General features: G+C 46.4%; 1 protein-coding gene across 1 annotated transcript in view; it reads right to left on the reverse strand.

Annotated features, from left to right (window-relative positions):
- The window catches only part of LOC125170611 (keratin, type II cytoskeletal 4-like), a 28,578-nt gene extending 14,349 nt beyond the window's left edge, over positions 1-14,229 (reverse strand). Inside the window, 5 exon segments of the mRNA XM_047867293.1 lie at positions 787-1,005; positions 1,043-1,145; positions 12,762-12,836; positions 12,933-13,156; positions 14,224-14,229. Of these exon segments, the coding sequence (XP_047723249.1) occupies positions 787-1,005; positions 1,043-1,145; positions 12,762-12,836; positions 12,933-13,156; positions 14,224-14,229 (627 nt within the window).
- Positions 14,230-17,421: the final 3,192 nt, after the last annotated feature.

Raw genomic sequence — 17,421 nt, forward strand, 5'->3', positions numbered from 1 at the left:
CCCTTAATTAATATGAATTAATAATAACAATGTGGGGCACCTGGCTCAGTCGTTTTAAATGTCAGACTCTTGATTTCGGCTTAGGTTGTCATCGCACGGTTTCATGAATTCCATCCCCGCACGGGGCTCTGCTCTGACTTCGTGGAGCCAGCTTGGGATTCTCTCTCTCTCTCTCTCTCCCTCTCTCTATCTGCCCCTCCCCCACTCCCGCTCTTTCTCTCAAAATAAATAAACTTTAAAAAGATAATAATAACATTGTATCACTATTTGCCAGACACTTTTGAAATGTTCAGTATATGTTCAATGAATTCACTCTCAGGACAAACCTCTGAGTAGATACAATTATCATCCCTATTTTACCAATTAGGAAACTGAGGCACAGAATAGTTAGGTAAATGACCTATGACTGAGCAGTTAGAAAGCCACATAGTCAAGGTTAAACCCAGGCAGTGTGGATCTAGAGTCTGTGCTCATAAACACAGTCTACACTGCAGGTCTACCAGTAAGACGCATTAAGCTTCTTCCCTATTCCTCACTTTGAAACCTGTCCAGGTGGGCCTGCAGGCAGCTGGTGTAGGACTCAAAGAAGGGCTGCAGGTCATGGGCACTGGCCCTGGAGGTGGCCAGCTGCTCCTGCAGGAGGCACCACTTGGTCTCCAGGAGCCATACCTGCGGTCAACCAGGGACGAGAGGTCATGGCCTGCCTGGCCTCCAGCTCACGAGCAGACCCACTGCCCCAACCCAGGCCTTATGTTCCCAGGCCCCCTCCCCACCACAGGCCCTCACCTTGTCGATGAAGGAAGCAAACTTGTCATTGAACATCTTGATTTGCTGCTTCTCTTGGTCTTCACCCTCCTGATCTAGAGGGTCGATTCCCATGTTCAGGGACTGAAGGAGGCTCTGGTTGCTGGTCACCTCCTGGATGCTGAGGGGAAAGCCCCCTGAACCCTCATGGCCCCCAGATCCACCAGGAATGCCTCCAAAACCACCATATCTCCATTGCCCCTTCCTCCAGCCTCACACAGGCTCTCTCCAAAGGCACCCAAACATCCCCAGCATCCCCACACTGAGCCCCCAGCCTGGGTGGCACACTAAGCAAGATTTTCTTGCTTCCCCCAAGGCTGTATAGGCTCTGGCTGCCAAAGGCATCCTGTATCATGACACAGGCTATGAAAGCAGGTTAGATAAAGGTGCCCTCTCCAAAAATGATGTAGTCCTAGGAGTGCAGAGTTTCGTCATAGACAGTGGGCTGAATCTCTGTCCCCCACTCCACTCCGCTGCTTGGGCCTCAGCTAGAAGTCCTTTGTGGTAAAGCCTCATAAAGATCTGCTACAGCTCTGGTGGAAATGTGGTAAGAATGCTCGAGAAGTGGCACAATTTGTTTGTTGTAGAGAATTTAGCATAACCAATTATCTGCTGTCTTCTAAGTCTGCACCAGCCACCAGGATGTGGCATTGACTTTGCAGTGCAGACTACTACTCAGTAATGGCATTGCGTTTCCTAAGGACAAGGTTATGTTGTGTCGTGATCCAATAAGGGAGTCCGTCTCAGATCCTCTCCAATCACCAGGATTGGATAGTGGGGGGTGGTGGGGGAAGAAGACACAGAAGGCTCCTCCACTGAGAACTCCCCGGCTGACAAAGGGAATGGAGGTGCACACAGCACATGGAGAGACAGAGAGACCCTAAAGCCACAGCAGGGCCATGAGCCTCAGGACCTGATCTCAGGATAAATTTGGAGCAATTCACACACACACCACACACACACACACACACACACACACACGCACACGCACACACACACATGCCCTCCATGAGACCTGAAGGGCCAACAGGGCTTTACTAAAGACACATTATGACAGACTAGCTTTATCTCATTTTCAACAGGGGCCACCTGCCCAGTAAGCCAAAGGATACTACAGGTGTAGGGAAGCAGGGTCCCAGAAAGATGCCAACTGGGTTGCTCATGAGGCAGATGGAGAAAGACCTGGAGGAAGTATAGCACCAGTAGCACATCCTTGGCCAGCTGACTCCCATTCTCTGACCTGGACAGTGCCCCTTGACAGGATGCTCGATCCTCTGCCCTCATTCACTATGCACTCATCCAGTATCTGCTCTGGGCCCAGAACTGCCAGGTGCCGCAAACAATGGCTGTTGCCTGCTCTGCCTGCTCAGTCTGCCAGTTCACGGGCCAGCAAGGAAGGCAGACACGTCAATACAAAGGTACTGAGAAAGACAGGTGTGTTCAGGGCCTGCTGGTGACACGATGAGGGGGTGAGTAACTCTATTGGTAGCTGAGGGGCAGACATGGAAATCTCTCCTCAAGAGCAGATGTCAGAGCTGAAGGAAGATGGGGTCTCAGAGAGTATGCCCGCCAAAAGGGAAGCATTTGCAAAGGACCCAAGACTTGGAAGAGTTCAGAGTGTTTAAGAAAATGGAAGCATTTTTGCTCACTGGTAAAGGTAATACAGAAAAGGGTGTGGTGTTCTGGGACCACGTTGGAGAAACAGGCTGAGCCCCTTCAAGAAGGCCTGATAGGTCATATGAAGATGTCAGATTGCATCCTCAGGCAATAGGGAGCACTGTAGGACTTACTGGGGGAATAACATGGTAAGATTTGTGCTTCAAATGCAATGCAGACACCCTCAAAGTCCTCCAACCTCCCAGATCTTGCTTCCCTTCAATAACCAACCAAATGTCCAACCCCCATTTCAATTCTGCAGGGAGTTCAGTACCTCCCTCTCCCCCACACTTCTGTGGAGCCCTGAGCCAGACCTTCCCTGGTCAGTCTACAATACATCTTCCTACCTGTTGCTCCCAGTCCCCAAGATCACCGTCCGCCCGTAGCCCACCCTGGCCGATAGCTGACCCCAACCCTCTTCCTTTGCCAATGATGTACTGTAATGAGAGTACAGTACGATCCCGGAATGACCCCAGTTCCTTATCTGGCATCCCTGTGATAGAAATGTCATGGGCATCCCCTGGGAAATGCTTCCTTGACCGTGGCCTCCATGTGTGATCTCCTGACATGTTGTAGGAGCCACTCTCCTCCTCCCTCTCTCTCTGCCCCTCCCCAACTCACATGCTCTCTCTTTTGCTCTCAAAAATAATTTTTTAAAAAAAACTTAAAAGAAAAAAAGAAGTAAGGATATAAACAACCCATAGTACTTCAATTCTATGGAATACTCTTGGCAATAAAAAGAAGCAAACTATTGATACACACAACAAATTGGAGGCATCTCAAAGGCATTATGCTGAGGGAAATAAGTCAGTCTCAAAAGGTTACCTACTGTGTGACTTGTTTATATGAGATTCTCTGAGAGACTAAACTATAGTGACAGAACAAGTCAGTGGTTGCCCATGGTTAAAGGTGGAGGGAGTGTGTCACTATAAAAAATAACATTCAGGAGTTTTGGGGGGTGACGAAACTATTCTAGACCCTAACTGTGGCGGTGGCTTCACGAATCTATACTACATAACTGTTAAAATTTATAGAATAGTTCACCCCAAAAAAGTCCATTTTAACATATGATAATTAAAAATACAGACAAAGGAAAAAGGAACATGTTGAACAATATCACGGCACAGGGGTGGAGGTGGGGGAACACTAAATTAGCAGGACACTAAATCTACAAGACAAATGACCAGGTTTCTTCAAGAAATAAATTACAAGGAATAAAAAAGAGGGATATGACCCAATTACAATGCATGAACATTTTTTAGATCCTGATTAAACAAGTGCTTTTAATGCAAACATTCACAAGACATTATGGGAAATGTGAACTCAGACTGGATTTTTTTTGTTTGAATATAGTTGATAAACTGGACTGAATTTTTTTATCAAAGAATTAATGTTTATCCTGTTAAGAGTGATAATTTTAATATGGTTATATTATTTTAAAAGTCCTTATCTTTTAGAGAAACTTAAGGACTATGTATGAATAAAATAGTATGATGTCTGGGATTTGTTTCAACATAATCTGGAGGGGTAAAAGGAGTGGGGAGAATAGAAATGAAACAGAATAATGAGTTGATTGTTGAGTTGATCGGTGATGGGTACAGAAAGAAGCATTCATTTACTCTTCTGTCTATTTTTATATTTATTTGAAATTTTCTATAATAAAAAAAGTTTTTAAAAAGCTACTTCCCTTAAGATTAACTATAACACGTTTCTCCTCTATTCCAGCTCAGGATGAGTCAGTGGCAGGAGCTGCCAAACTGCCAACTGCAAAGTTGGAGGATACATAGTGAGAAGCTCCATGCCCACTCTTTTCCTTGGGCTAGTCAGGCCACTCTTGGGAGTTTGGGTTGGGTTCCAGACATCCAGAGGATGTGATGTCTATGACAGAGCACCCAGAATGGTAAGGGCACCCAAAGCAGAGTTGGAAATGGAATGATTCCACAAGGAGAAGGAATCCAATAAAGGGGAAAAACATCCTCGAATATTTGTAGACTGTTGTGCACAAGATGACTTAGGATTTTCCCTATAGCCACAGAGGGGAAAAAACTTGGACCAATGAGTAGAATTTACAAGGTAAAACTCAGTTTAGTGTCCTTTATGAAAGAGAGGAGTTACTTTCCACAGGAAGCTGCTGACTATAGAATGGTGTTTTAGAGAAGACTTCAGTATCCAAATGGGGATTCCTTTTCAGGGCCTCTGAAGTCATTTCTAGCCTTGAAAGTCTGACTCCTCAGAAATTAATTAACAGTGGTAACCCTCAAAATAATAGTGGTAATATCTCCCATATATTGAGTACCTATCTTGTTCTAGGAGCTGACCTCTGTCATGCATTGTACAATTTAATCAATACATCAGTCAACAAGTACAAATTTTCTGTCTGATATCACATAAGATACAAACAATATACGGCATAGTCCCTCTCTTTAAAGAGCTTATAATCTAGGGGTGCCTGGGTGGCTCAGGTGGTTAAGCGTCCAACTTCGGCTCAGGTCATGATCTCACAGTTTGTGGGTTCAAGCCCCACGTTGGGCTCTGTGCTGACAGCTCAGAGCCTGAAGCCTGCTTCAGAATCTATGTCTCCCTCTCTCACTGCCCCTCCCCTGCTCATGCTCTGTCTCTCTCTGTCTCAAAAATAAATAAAACATTTTTTAAAACTTTAAAAAAGTAAAGAGCTTATAATCTAGTTGCTAATCAAAATTTGTATACAAGTAGTATAATATCTGTATGAATATTTTCACTTTATAAAATACTTTCATGTATATTATTTTATGTATTTTTTGAAACATCCCTGAGAGGTAGATATTGTTTTTATTATCACATTAGCGAATACTAACAGCTAATATTTTAAATTACTCTCTTCCTCTGTGAGTGTCCAGTTTCCAATTTGCTCATCATGAGCCTAGCTCTGATCAAGAGAAGAAGACTATCCTCTCAATTTTCTTTATTTTCATTTCCCTCTCATCCCAATAAGGGAGTTAAATTAAACATAATAATCCAAAAAATAATAACAGTAATAATAGTAATAATCCATGTTTTTAAAAAGGAAGCAAGTATGCTAATCATCCAATGACAAATACTGCCCAGCAGCTGAGACAAAAAAGCAAACATGCTAAATTAGGTAAGTTTTATTATCTATAAGGACTCTGACACTTGTTTGTTGTTCCTGGTTTTAAAAGAAACAAAACAAAACAGACAAAGCCTGGGTCTATTTTAAAGTTGAACTTTGAAACAAATATTAATATTAACATTACTTGATCTTAAGTGGAAAATCTGTGAGCACATGTAAATAGTCAGAACTAAAGGTGGGACTGAGAAGTCAGGTTTGGAGGGATTGAATCCCCCAGGTATCTGGACCAGATCTCAGAACCAAGGACAGAGCCGGGCTGTGACTAGTCAGCTTCTGCCTTCAAAGACCAAAGACATTCCACCCCACAAATCTATCATGAAACAAACAAAACCACACATGTGACATTGGTACACCATGCAAGTTACAAGCATGGACTCTAGGGTCCAACTACTCGTGTTCAAACCCTGGCTGTACCACCTGCTAACTGCATCCTTTGGCATAGTGTGACCTTTATGTCTCTGTGCTCCTTTTTCTCATCTATAAAGTGAGGATAATCATACTTACCTCATAAGATCATTGTGAAGATTAAATTATTTATGTGTGAAATTCTCCGAACAATGTCTGAGGAGGTGAAAATTACTTAATAAAAACTTTTTTTCATTTATTGATTTTCCAGAGCCTTGAGATCTCAAGATGTGGGAGGAAAAGGGAGACAGAGAGCTACAGAGTCTTACTGGGAAGAGGGGCAACTGTCATTGAATCATAAGGAATGAGGACACAAGGGCAACGTTTGACCACATTCTCCTACCACTGTAGCCTAAAGCCCCCAAGGGAGGAGATAAATAAAGGCTGTCCCTGGAGGTGACCCAGGCTGGGCACTGCAGTTAGTCAGTTGGCTGTCACTGAGCCATTTGGAATTCTTGGCAAAGATTACTGATGCCAGTATGAGAAGTGTGCCAGCCCCAAGGCGTGTCCTGCCCTGGGATAGATCCAAAAAGAGTGAAGCACAGCATGGCAGTTGAGCAAAGTCTGACCCAGTTGGCTTAACCCCAAAGACTCCCTCAGCACCCTCCTCCTCTCCTCTTCTCTCACTCCATACATAGCTGCTAATGTAACGTCCTGCAGGCCACATTTTGAGTATGTTGCTCTCTGGTTCGGCAAACATCACGGGTCCCTATTATTCTGAAAAACTCAGAGTCAAATACACCATCACATATTATAATTTAATGAAGAAAAGGAAACAGAGACCTGAAAGGAGGCAAGAAAAAGTTTCTATATAGGAGAACAATGGGCAGGTGATGAGCTCAAGGACAAACTCCTAACCTGACAGTGTCTACCTGGGTCCCCTCTTGGCTTTAGGCCTCCAAGCGGATGACAGTATTTTAGGAGAGAGGAGCGATTATAGAGAGGTGTGGCTAAAGGCAGGGGAAATCCTACAGTTGCACATCAAGCCCCAGTCTCAGCATTTGATGCAGGAGCTCTGGTCACTGCTGGTGGCAGTCTGCACGATCCTAGCCGAGTAAGAGGATGAACTGCTCAGTCTAGGACTCTGATCCATGGAGATGCTCGTGCTTCTGGACTGGATGCCTTTCCCACATTGGTGGACTCACTGTCCCTTTGGATGCCCTGGCCACCTCTGTTGCCCAAATGCCATTGCTGCTGCTGCTGCTGCTGCTAGTGCTCCCAGCACTAATGTTCTTGCTGCTGGATGTTTGGCTGACCACAACTGCAAAAAAAAAAAAAAAAAAAAAAAAAAGGAGGGGGCTGCTCAGTGTCATCTGTCTGTCTAAATGCTCACTGTATGCATTCCTATCTTTGGAATGAGCGTCAGAGAAAATTCAAAAAAAGGTGACTACCCTCCCATGGTAGGGAGTTCTTTGTCTGAGGGGGAATCCAGGACACACACTGGATAGGACATTAGATAAGTCCTACCCAAATACGACTCTCCCTTTGCCCCTCCCTTTCTTTTACTCTTGGAATCAAACCGTGGAAAAGACAATTTGCAGGTAGGCAAGCTGAAGCAAAGCCACAAGAAATCATCTCAAATAATAGAAATGGAGTGTGTAAGATACTCACAGATGCACACTGGGCTCTGACACTCCCCAGACATCTTTTTTAGGAAAACAAAATAAATATGATGGGAACCTCATGGTGGTTCCTCTCAGCATCTCTGTTCAGAATTATCCCCTGGGATGCCAAAGTACAATAATCTGAGTTGCAGCATCAGGGATTGAAATTAGACATGAGAAGGGCTTCCCTGGGATTCTAGGATGGGGATGCAGAGAACAGAGATATAATGTGTCTCTGGATACTTGGCTCTGTCATCACCTTGGCCTTGATTCCCTCACTGACAAACCTGGGATAATATACTTCTTCATCAGTTTGTTGAAGAGAGTAAATTAAGCCATGAAGAATGTCTAGTACAGTGCTTGGCCTATACCAAAAGTGACACAGCTTTTATCTGTGCCAGAGATATAGAGTCAAAGAAGAGAGACTGATGCAGAGAGGAGTGGAAAATAGTTTGTAGAACTGGAGGAGCAGGCTACCAGGACCACCTAGTACCCCTCTTGTATTGTCCACCATCCCAGGATTGACTGACACTGACCTTTGGGAAGAACCATATGCCTGTTGGAAAGCACTAAGTATTCAGCTGTAACAAATATATAAAGTTGGTGTTGTCCCCGAGCCCAAAGGGGGAGTGCTAGGCAGTATAATTCAGTTAAGCAAGCATTTGTTAAGACCCTCCTTTGTTCCCTACCACTGTGTCTAGCCAAGGACCATACAATCCTTTGAAACTTGATTCTCAAGTTGCCCTCCTTGCCTTGGCCAGAGTCCCCACACACCTGCACTCCTCGCCACCCAGCATCTTCTGGTAGGTGGCAATCTCCACATCCTATGCCAATTTGACGTTCATCAGCTCCTGGTAGTCACACAAGAGATAAGGCTGGTATTCTGAAATGGGAGGAGAAAAAAAGAGAAGGGCTGAATCTTTAAACCCACCTGGGCACATAGCAGGTGACCACAGGTCTCCCTCCAACTGTCTTAATGAAAACTTCTAAGCTGTGTGCTGTGTTGTTAACCATGCTAACTTCTTCTGCCCATATCATTCATATCCATGTAGCTACACTATGCTAGGAAATTCCAGTGGTTATTTGAATCCTTACTCAGAGATATTGGTCACCTGCTTCCCAATCTCTTAAATCTCATACCCCACGGCATGAGACCCGAGAAACTCAATGCCACATATTTTGTGGAGTCTGGGGCCACACCCAATGAAATGAGGTAAGACCATTCTATCTTGAAGATGATGGCTGGGAGTAAAGGTAACATACATGAAGCCATAGCTCTGTATGGTGTATCCTGGGAAGCCCCCTGTAGGTTCCAATGAGGACCTGAAAGGCTTTCCAGCCTGCTAGGTTCAGATAACTCACCAGCATCAGAGTTACAATCCTAGGCTTTGGGGAGCCACAGCTGCCTGCTTCTTGGTGCCCTCAATCTTTGCCCACAGCCTCTGGACCATCCTTTTGAGCTCTGCAATCTCATTCTTGGTGCTCCTCAAGTCAACGCCATACCAGCTGGCTATAGTCTGCAGCCTCCCAAGCTAGAAGGTGTGGAGCAGATAGGGAGAGATTATCTCTAACCCTCAAATACATGTGTGTTAAAAGGAGAATAGGGGGAGCCTAGGTGGCTCTGTCAGTTGAGTGTCTGACTTAATTTCAATTCAGGTCATGATTCCTGGGTCGTGGGATTGAGCTCTCTATTGGGCTCCATGCTAAGAATGGAGTCTGCTTAAGATTCTCTCTCTCTCTCCCTCTCTCTCTCTCTCCCTCTGCCCCTCTGCCCCCACCTAAAATGAAAAAATAAAATAAAATGAGAATAGAAGTGCAGTTATCCAGAAAGTCCTAACATTACATGGAGGTCCAGCAGGCATTTAGAATGAAAAGTATTGCTTAACTAAAAATCACAGTTGCCCCTAAAGATATCAGGTAGTAGAATGAAATGTACTGCAAATTATGGATATTTGCAAAAGTTATTTCGGTGGGTTTCCCATTGAACAAAATGTGCATTATCTGGGATGGGGCCAGGAGGGACTGGAGGTGAAGGAGCAGGAGCCCTGGGTGAGTCTAGACTGATGCAGTCACCCTTATTTACCCTGACCCGGTACAGCCTCTTAGCCTCTGCCTTGCTCCCCTGGGTGATCTCCTCATACTGGGCCTTGACCTCGCTGATGATGCTGTCCAGGTCCAGATGCCAGTTGTTGTCCATGGACAGGATAACAGACATATCACTGGATTCTGACAGCACCTGGTTGTAGTCCTACATGCCCACAGGAGCACACCATTGCACAGTGTTGCCTTCTCTCTGGGATGCCCTAAACCTTCCATGCACTGGCTCCGGAACGTTGTGAGATCTAGAAAACTAAATCTTACTGGGGGGAAAGGAAGGGGACAAGACAGAGACCCAGAAACCAGGCAGCACGAAACTTCCCAGCAGGCAGTGAGGGATTTCCCTTAACTCTCCCGAGGATTTCCATTGGGAGGCTATGTACATGGAGATTCTAAAGATATGGGCTGCAGATTCTGAAAGCTTGGAGCCAGGGGAAGGAGAACATAAGCAATATTACCAAGGAGGTATAAAATTGAAAAAATGAAAAAGAAATAGGGATAAAGTTGGGAAAGACTTTGCAAATGTTTGCTGCCAAACAGATTTCACAAAGGAAGCTGAATGCCCAGAATCAAGCAAGATCTGACACCACATGTTGTGGCTTCCACTCTACAGGATAGTATAGAGGTGCTTACCGCTTCAAAGAGGGCTCTCAAGAAGTTGACGTCACTGGTCAGACTCTCCATTTTTATTTCCAAGTCCACTTTGGTCGTGCAGGAAGTATCCACAGCCCAAAAGTAAAAAAACAGAGAACCAGCCTTCTTAGCTTTAGTATTGCTCTCATTCATTACGATTGCATTTAAGAATATTGATACTGGGGCACCTGGGTGGCTCAGTCGGTTAAGCACCTGACTTCGACTCAGGTCATGATCTCACGGTTCGTGGGTTCCAGCCCTGCTTCAGGCTTTGTGTTGACAGCTCAGAGCCTGGAGCCTTCTTTGGATTCTGTGTCTCCCTCTCTCTCTGCCCCTCCCCCACTTGTGCTCGCTTGCTCTCTCTCTCTCTCTCTCTCTCTGTCTCTCTCTCTCAAAAATAAATAAGCATTTTTAAAAAAGATACCATGCTTATGTAGTTGTGGGAGCAAAAATCACTTAAACCAGACATTACACTTGCAGTAGAGAGTTTTGACAATTAAGCTCAGTGTTAGAAAAGATCTTTATTGTCGATTTTTGTAACTTCTAATAGTTGGCAATAAACTGTAATATGTAAGGGCTGGCTTAAAACCATTTTGCAACTGATAAACCAAACACACTTGAGAGATATCTTAGCTACAGAAAGAAAACCCTCAGGGTGTAGGTTCAGACTCAAGGCTGGCACTGTCCTGGATTCTGATCATTAACACTTGGAATCCTGCTCGGGACAAAGTATTCTCCAGTCTCACATCCCTGGGAAGGCACCACCATTCCCCCTTCCCTCATGCCATCTCCTCCCTGTGCTGTCTTGTTCTTCCCCACTGGCCTGCTCATCTTCTTCAGAACCGTGAACTCATTCTCAGCCTCTGAGCACTTGTTAAACTCATCCACGTACCTATGAGAAAGGAAGGAGGTCATGCTTAAGGGTGGCTGAGCCAAGGGTATGTGCACATGTGCCCAGGGAAAGGTGTTTTTTCCAGGAGCTAGTGTATAACCTGGGCAGGGCTGCAGGTGGCTATTCTCTGGATAAAACCAGGCTAAATCCAGTTGAGTGGCATGCTTTATTATGATGGTAGGGCCTTTAAGAGCACATTGGCACCCCGTTTCTGACACTACAGGGTATTGGAAATAAGGGGGGTGGGGAAGAGGGGAAAGCGGGTAATGGGCATTGAGGAGGGCACCTTTTAGGATGAGCACTGGGTGCTGTATGGAAACCAATTTGACAATAAATTATATTTAACACACACACAAAAAGGAGATAAAACATGTGGTGGAACTGGTACATAACCCCTGGTGTCTTTGGACACCACATTCATAGAGGTCTCTGAATTCTCCACTGCAGGAAGTCAGTCTCATCCTCATGAACAAAGACCCATGGTCACTCCCAAGGCCACCTTCCATCTGTCCCGGAAGCTCCCAGCTGTTCCATTCTCCATCTGTGTCCTACCTTCCCTTGAATCTCCCTCATCACCCAGGACAAACACATTCTCTAACTGGTCCTCACTCTTGGCAGTACATTGAAATCACCTGGGGCTCTATAAAAGCTACCAATGCCTGGCTCCAATGCCCAGAAAACCAATGAGTCATGAGTGCAACCTGGACATTCAGAAGTTATAAAGCTCCCAAAGTGATTCTGGTAAACAACAAAGGATGAGATCCACTGTTGTTAATGCTAGAGTGCCTGACATCTTCCTGTGTCTAAAGGAGCTCCCTAGATGCCCATGCTGTGACATACACCTCATTCTCCTTGCCACCAACACAAATATCAAAAAAGAGCAGATCCTCCTGTCATCAGACCCCCAACCTGATACCCCATCCTTTGGCCTACAGACTCAGGTCCTTGAGGACATGCACCAACAATTTCCTGGCTGGAAAGCCTCCACACCTCCTGACCTGCACCACAATCACGTAGACTTCACTCATTTCCTCTCATATTCCTCCACAAGGGTCTGCATTGTGCTCTGCATTGTGCTCCATCCCGCTGATGCCGTTCACTCAGCAGCCTGTCCAGGTGGGCTCGCAGGCAGCTGGTGTAAGACTCAAAGAAGGGCTTCAGGTCACTGGTGCTGGCCTTGGAGATGGGCGACTGCTCCTGCAGGAGGCACCACTTAGTCTCCAGTACCCTGTTCTGCTGCTCCAGGAACCACACCTGTGGTCAACAAGGGAGGAGACCACATGGTCTGCCCAGCCTCCAGCTCATGAGCAGACCCACTGCCCCAACCCAGACTTCGTGTTCTCAGACCTCTTCCCCACCATGAGCCCTCACCTTGTCGGCGAATGAAGCAAACTTGTCATTGAACATCTTGATTTGCTCCTTCTCTTGGTCTTCACCCTCCTGATCTAGAAGGTCAATTCCCATGTTCAGGGGCTGAAGGAGGCTCTGGTTGATGATCACCTCCTGGATGCTGAAGGGAAAGCCCCCTGAATCCCCAAGGCCCCCTGATCCACCAGGAATACCTCCAAAACCACATCTGTCTCCATTGCCCCTTCCTCCAGCCCCACACAGGCTTCCTCTAAAGACACCTGAGTAACCCCATCAGAGCCCCCAGCCTGGACAACACATCTGGCCACACTGAGAGAGACCTTCCTTCTCCTCCCAAGGCTGTTACATGCTCTGGCTGCCAAAGGCACCCCCTATCATGGCACAGGCTGTGGAGGCACTGCCTCCCCCAGAGTGCGAGGCTGAGTGGGACCTGGTGGGGCTGATACAGCCCTGGCTGGATGCCACGACAGCAGAGCGACCCCTTGAGCCCTTGGTGGCCTGGGACAGCCTGCTGGACTGCTGGCTCATTACTTTCTCTGGGCACAGGAAGATGTCCTGGTTCAGATGTCTCTGAGGAAAGTGCACCTTCTGACACAGGGAGGTAGGTGGCCCCTTTTATAGGTCCCAGTGAATTGGTTCATTAATTGGATGATTTCCAAGGTTTCATTCTCTGGCTACAACTAATCCCCACACCAATTTCTTTCGCTGTAATCCCAGAGTCTCTATTTCAAGTCTTTCCTGTAATTAGCCTTTTACAGACTTTGCGCACTACTGAACCAGGGCCCTCCCTTGATGAATGAGCTTGGCTCCTGCCAGGCATGGCTCAGTCCCAGGGCCCCAGGCACCAGCTTCTCAGGAGGCAGCAGGTTCAACTGGGTGACTCTGTGGCTTTTTCATTCCCCCAAAACTCTGGGCGTCCACTGGTGTCACTGTGCTGTCTGCCTCCCAGAACGAACTCTACACAGGAGTCTGGGAAGAGTTTGGGAAGACAGAGTGGAAAGTGGGCTCCCTCCTAACTGTAGCACCTACAAATCTCACAGTGTGTCCCCATGGAATTCACCAGAGAGCCTCTGCTGGTGCATCCCTGGCTCTACAACAGCACCTCTGCTACCCCAGTCACAAGGGTGAGAATGTCCCAGACTGACCCAGAGGCCTGAGTAAGTGGACTCAATACCAAAGACATTCATCTAAGCATTAACAGTGTTCACTATTGGGGTGACCAAGAGATCTCTACTGTCTCCTCTGTCTCCCTGTGGCTCCCTGCATGGTTTTATTGCTCCTGTTCAACTCACTGCCCTGGGAGCCTCCACATCCCCCTTTTCACTCCCATGCCAGGTTTCTTCCCTTTTCAAACGTGCCTCCTCGGTTCCCTTTCCAGAAAGCCTCCCCCTTTCAGGCTCCTGTGGGTTCTGCTACCTGCATTCCCTTTCTTCCTCTTTCCTGCATGAAGGCTGCAGCCCTGTCCCCTCAACAATAGACACCATGGACAAGGGTGGGGGGGGTCTTATCTGTCTGGTGCAACAGTGACCCCATCACCCAGCACTGCACCTGGGCCCAAGTTTTGTAGAATAAATGGCTACCCAGCTTTTCCTGCTTCTGGTACTGCCCCTCTACATGGGTCCCTGTGTGTGTCCCACCTGCATTGTCACACTGGATAAGAAAGCCTTTTCCCTTAGGACATTCCTCCCACACAGATTGTCTCTTACTCCAAGCTCAGGACTGAGCCTGGCACATGTGAGTTCAGGATACGGTTTTAAGACAAAAACTGGTAAATTAGCTGCCATTTGTGTGGATGGCTTCTCTCTCTGCTAAATATGCCAGCTGTGTATCAAACCCATTTTAAGCGCACAAGAAATGCAACCAGATAGCCCATGGGTGGGAGAAGGGACCCGACTCATCAGAAGGACTTGAACCTCCCTTGAACTCTCACATTCTCTTATCTTCATAAGCCCCCTTAATCTCACCTTGGATGCTTGTTGTGGCAACCTGACCACCTTCGGAGCCTGGGAGAGAGGCTGCATTGTCCTCAAAATAAAAAAAAAAAAGTGATTTCATTAAGAACTCCACACTTGGGGTAATAGCAAAAGCCACCCTAGCTACAAGGAGAGATCAGAATCTGGTGGTTTCTGGTGAACCTGGGCCAAGGAAAAGGACCCACTACAGTGGGAGGGATGCCAGAAGACCTTCCCAACAGAGAGGTTGGGAGAGCTGGAGCACTCGGGGCTGCTGTGGTATCTCCCCTGGAAGGAAAGGAAGTCATGATTGGGTGTCAGACATGGATCCATTGCCATCTGACCCTGTGCGAGAGACCTGAGTACCTTCTAGTCACACGAGGTGGAAAGAAGGAAGGGAAAAAGTCAGGCAAGGTCAGGGGCACTAGAGTTGACAGAGTTCTTTCTGCTTCCAGTAAGAGCTTACACTGGGCTTGGAATACACATTTCCTCACACCTCAGCATCTGCATGGACCTAACACCATGCCTTGCCTCTATAGACAGCACCATGGGAATAGCTCACCAGATGGCAAGTCAGCTCTCAAAGATTTGTGGGAAACGTACTCATTGCAAGGCACACAAGACAGCACAAGAGCTAAAGTTTAGGCAAAAACAGGTCTATTCAAACATTTATTGAGCATCTTTTGGTCATAGAGCAAGGAATTCAGAGGAAAAAGGAGATGTGTTCTATATATGTAGGAAGCAAACAGTCTGACACTCTCACCCAGAACACGAGACAAGTACAGATGGCGCCAGTAATAGCCATGTGTCTATTGCAGTTATAGGAGGGGATGGAAATGGGATCTGTGGAGGGAAGTTAGCCATGGAAGGTTTCCCAGAGGAGACATCATGAGCCAATTTGACAAAGAAGATGCACAGCATCCCATGTTGGGATGAAAAGACTTGCAGGAACCAGCCTGTGCAGCAAACATTACAGTTTTATTTGAAGCAGGATCATCAGAAGCTACTTAAGGCAACAGAGGGTAGTATGTTATATACACAGATGCGGGGGCGTGTACCAGCATGACCCATTGCGTGGGACGAAATTATGCCGGTCATGGCAACCTGGAAAACTATGGTGGGTCATGGAATTGGACATGGTTCGCTTCTCCCCCAAAGACCCACCCAGAACCTCTAGTCTCTCCTTGCTCCCATCCACCCCTACATCGCTGCCAACATGATCTTATACAAATACCACTTTCAACCTGTCACTCTTCCACCCAGAAAATGACTAGGCCTCCTGTTCTAGAAGAATGAGCTTCTCCCTTGACCTCTAATGCCCTTCCTCCTCTGCCTCTTATTCTTTCCTCCTTCCCCAGTGCCTCCCTTTAATATTAAGCCCTTACCACTCCATCCAAGTCAGTTTTCTTGCTATCGTTTGGTGGGAAGTTGGATCAAACCACTTCCGAAGTTTCTTCCACCCCCTGGGTTCTGGGATGCTATGATGCTTCCCCACTTTCCCTCGCCTTCACCCTTGAAGACTTTTGCCTCTGAGAGTATGACCCACCCTGCATCCTGACCCAGGAATTCCTTGATCTCCTCAATTACACTCATCTTCTTCCTCCTCCACCTCAGCCACCCACTCAGGGCCATGCCCTGGGTCATCACAAAGAAATGTTCCCTCTTGGAAGCTTAAATCCCAAATCCTACTCTCTGGCCATAATCTTTCATCCTTCAGTTTACTCCCACCTACCTCCCACCACACCTGCTCTCCAGTGTTATAAATACTACCATTGTCTTCATCCCTTCATTTTCTCCTAGCCTATTCGCCCTCTCACGGCCTCTTTTCCTGTTACTCCCAACCTAAGCATTACTCATTCATTCAACAAATACCTTTTTAGTATCTATTATGTGCCATGCACTTACCAGGTGGTAGGGAGTGGTGAACAAAATTAATACTGTCTCATCCCTCATGGAACAGTCTACTGACCATCTGAACAACCTTCTCACCAGCATCCTCCATTTCCTTATTCTGCTATCTTCCACCAGTCACCTAACGAAGTCCCATGTCTAGGAGGAGGCTACAACATTCCTTTCCCCTCCTATCCCAAGAGCTGAGCACTGCCGGGAGAATCACACAAGCATATAATCTGGGGCACAGCAGAATCCTGATCTCCACTTCAGCTGGGGGTTCAATCCTCTCTTGTCCTGTCATCTTCTCATTCATGCCCTTGACCTTTGCCCCAAACTTCCACCACTCTCTTCCAGCCGCTTCTTAGTCCCCACTTGCTGTTCAAAGAAGATGACCTGGCTTTCTACTTCCCTGGGAAAATTCAGGTTATCATAAGTGATCTCCTTTTGGCATCTCTTCCATGCCTTCACTCTTAGCTGCCTCCACACCCACCTTATTTTTCTTCCTCTTGTACAGGGTTACAAGACAGCCTCCCTACCCACCTCCTCTAGTTTTTTACTCAGTTACCCTCTTTCCCACCATGTCCTCAATCTCTCTTCTATGCCCAAGTCTTTCCCATCTTTAAAGTCCCTATCTTGACCCCATGACACCTTCTTGCTATTATCCTGTCTGTCTCTTCCCCTTCTCAACTAAAGGTCTCAAACGGGTAATCAAAATTCACATTATCCATTTCCCTATCACTGGTCAACTCCTAAACCTATGAAGTCTTCTTCTGCATATAATCACCATATTATGGGCACCACAGTCCTGAGATTACATTCTTTGTGGCTTCCTAAAAGCCAAATGCAGTATAAACCCTTAGGCCCTCATCTCCTCATAGATCTCTCTGCTACAGTTGAAACATGGTAGTAGCATGTTTTCATGAAAACCATGGTTTTCAGTATCACTTCACTAACTTGCACATATTTTTTTGAATCTCGTCATTCCTTAAA

This window comes from Prionailurus viverrinus, chromosome B4, assembly GCF_022837055.1.
Source record: "Prionailurus viverrinus isolate Anna chromosome B4, UM_Priviv_1.0, whole genome shotgun sequence".
NCBI classification, from domain to species: Eukaryota; Metazoa; Chordata; class Mammalia; order Carnivora; family Felidae; genus Prionailurus; species Prionailurus viverrinus.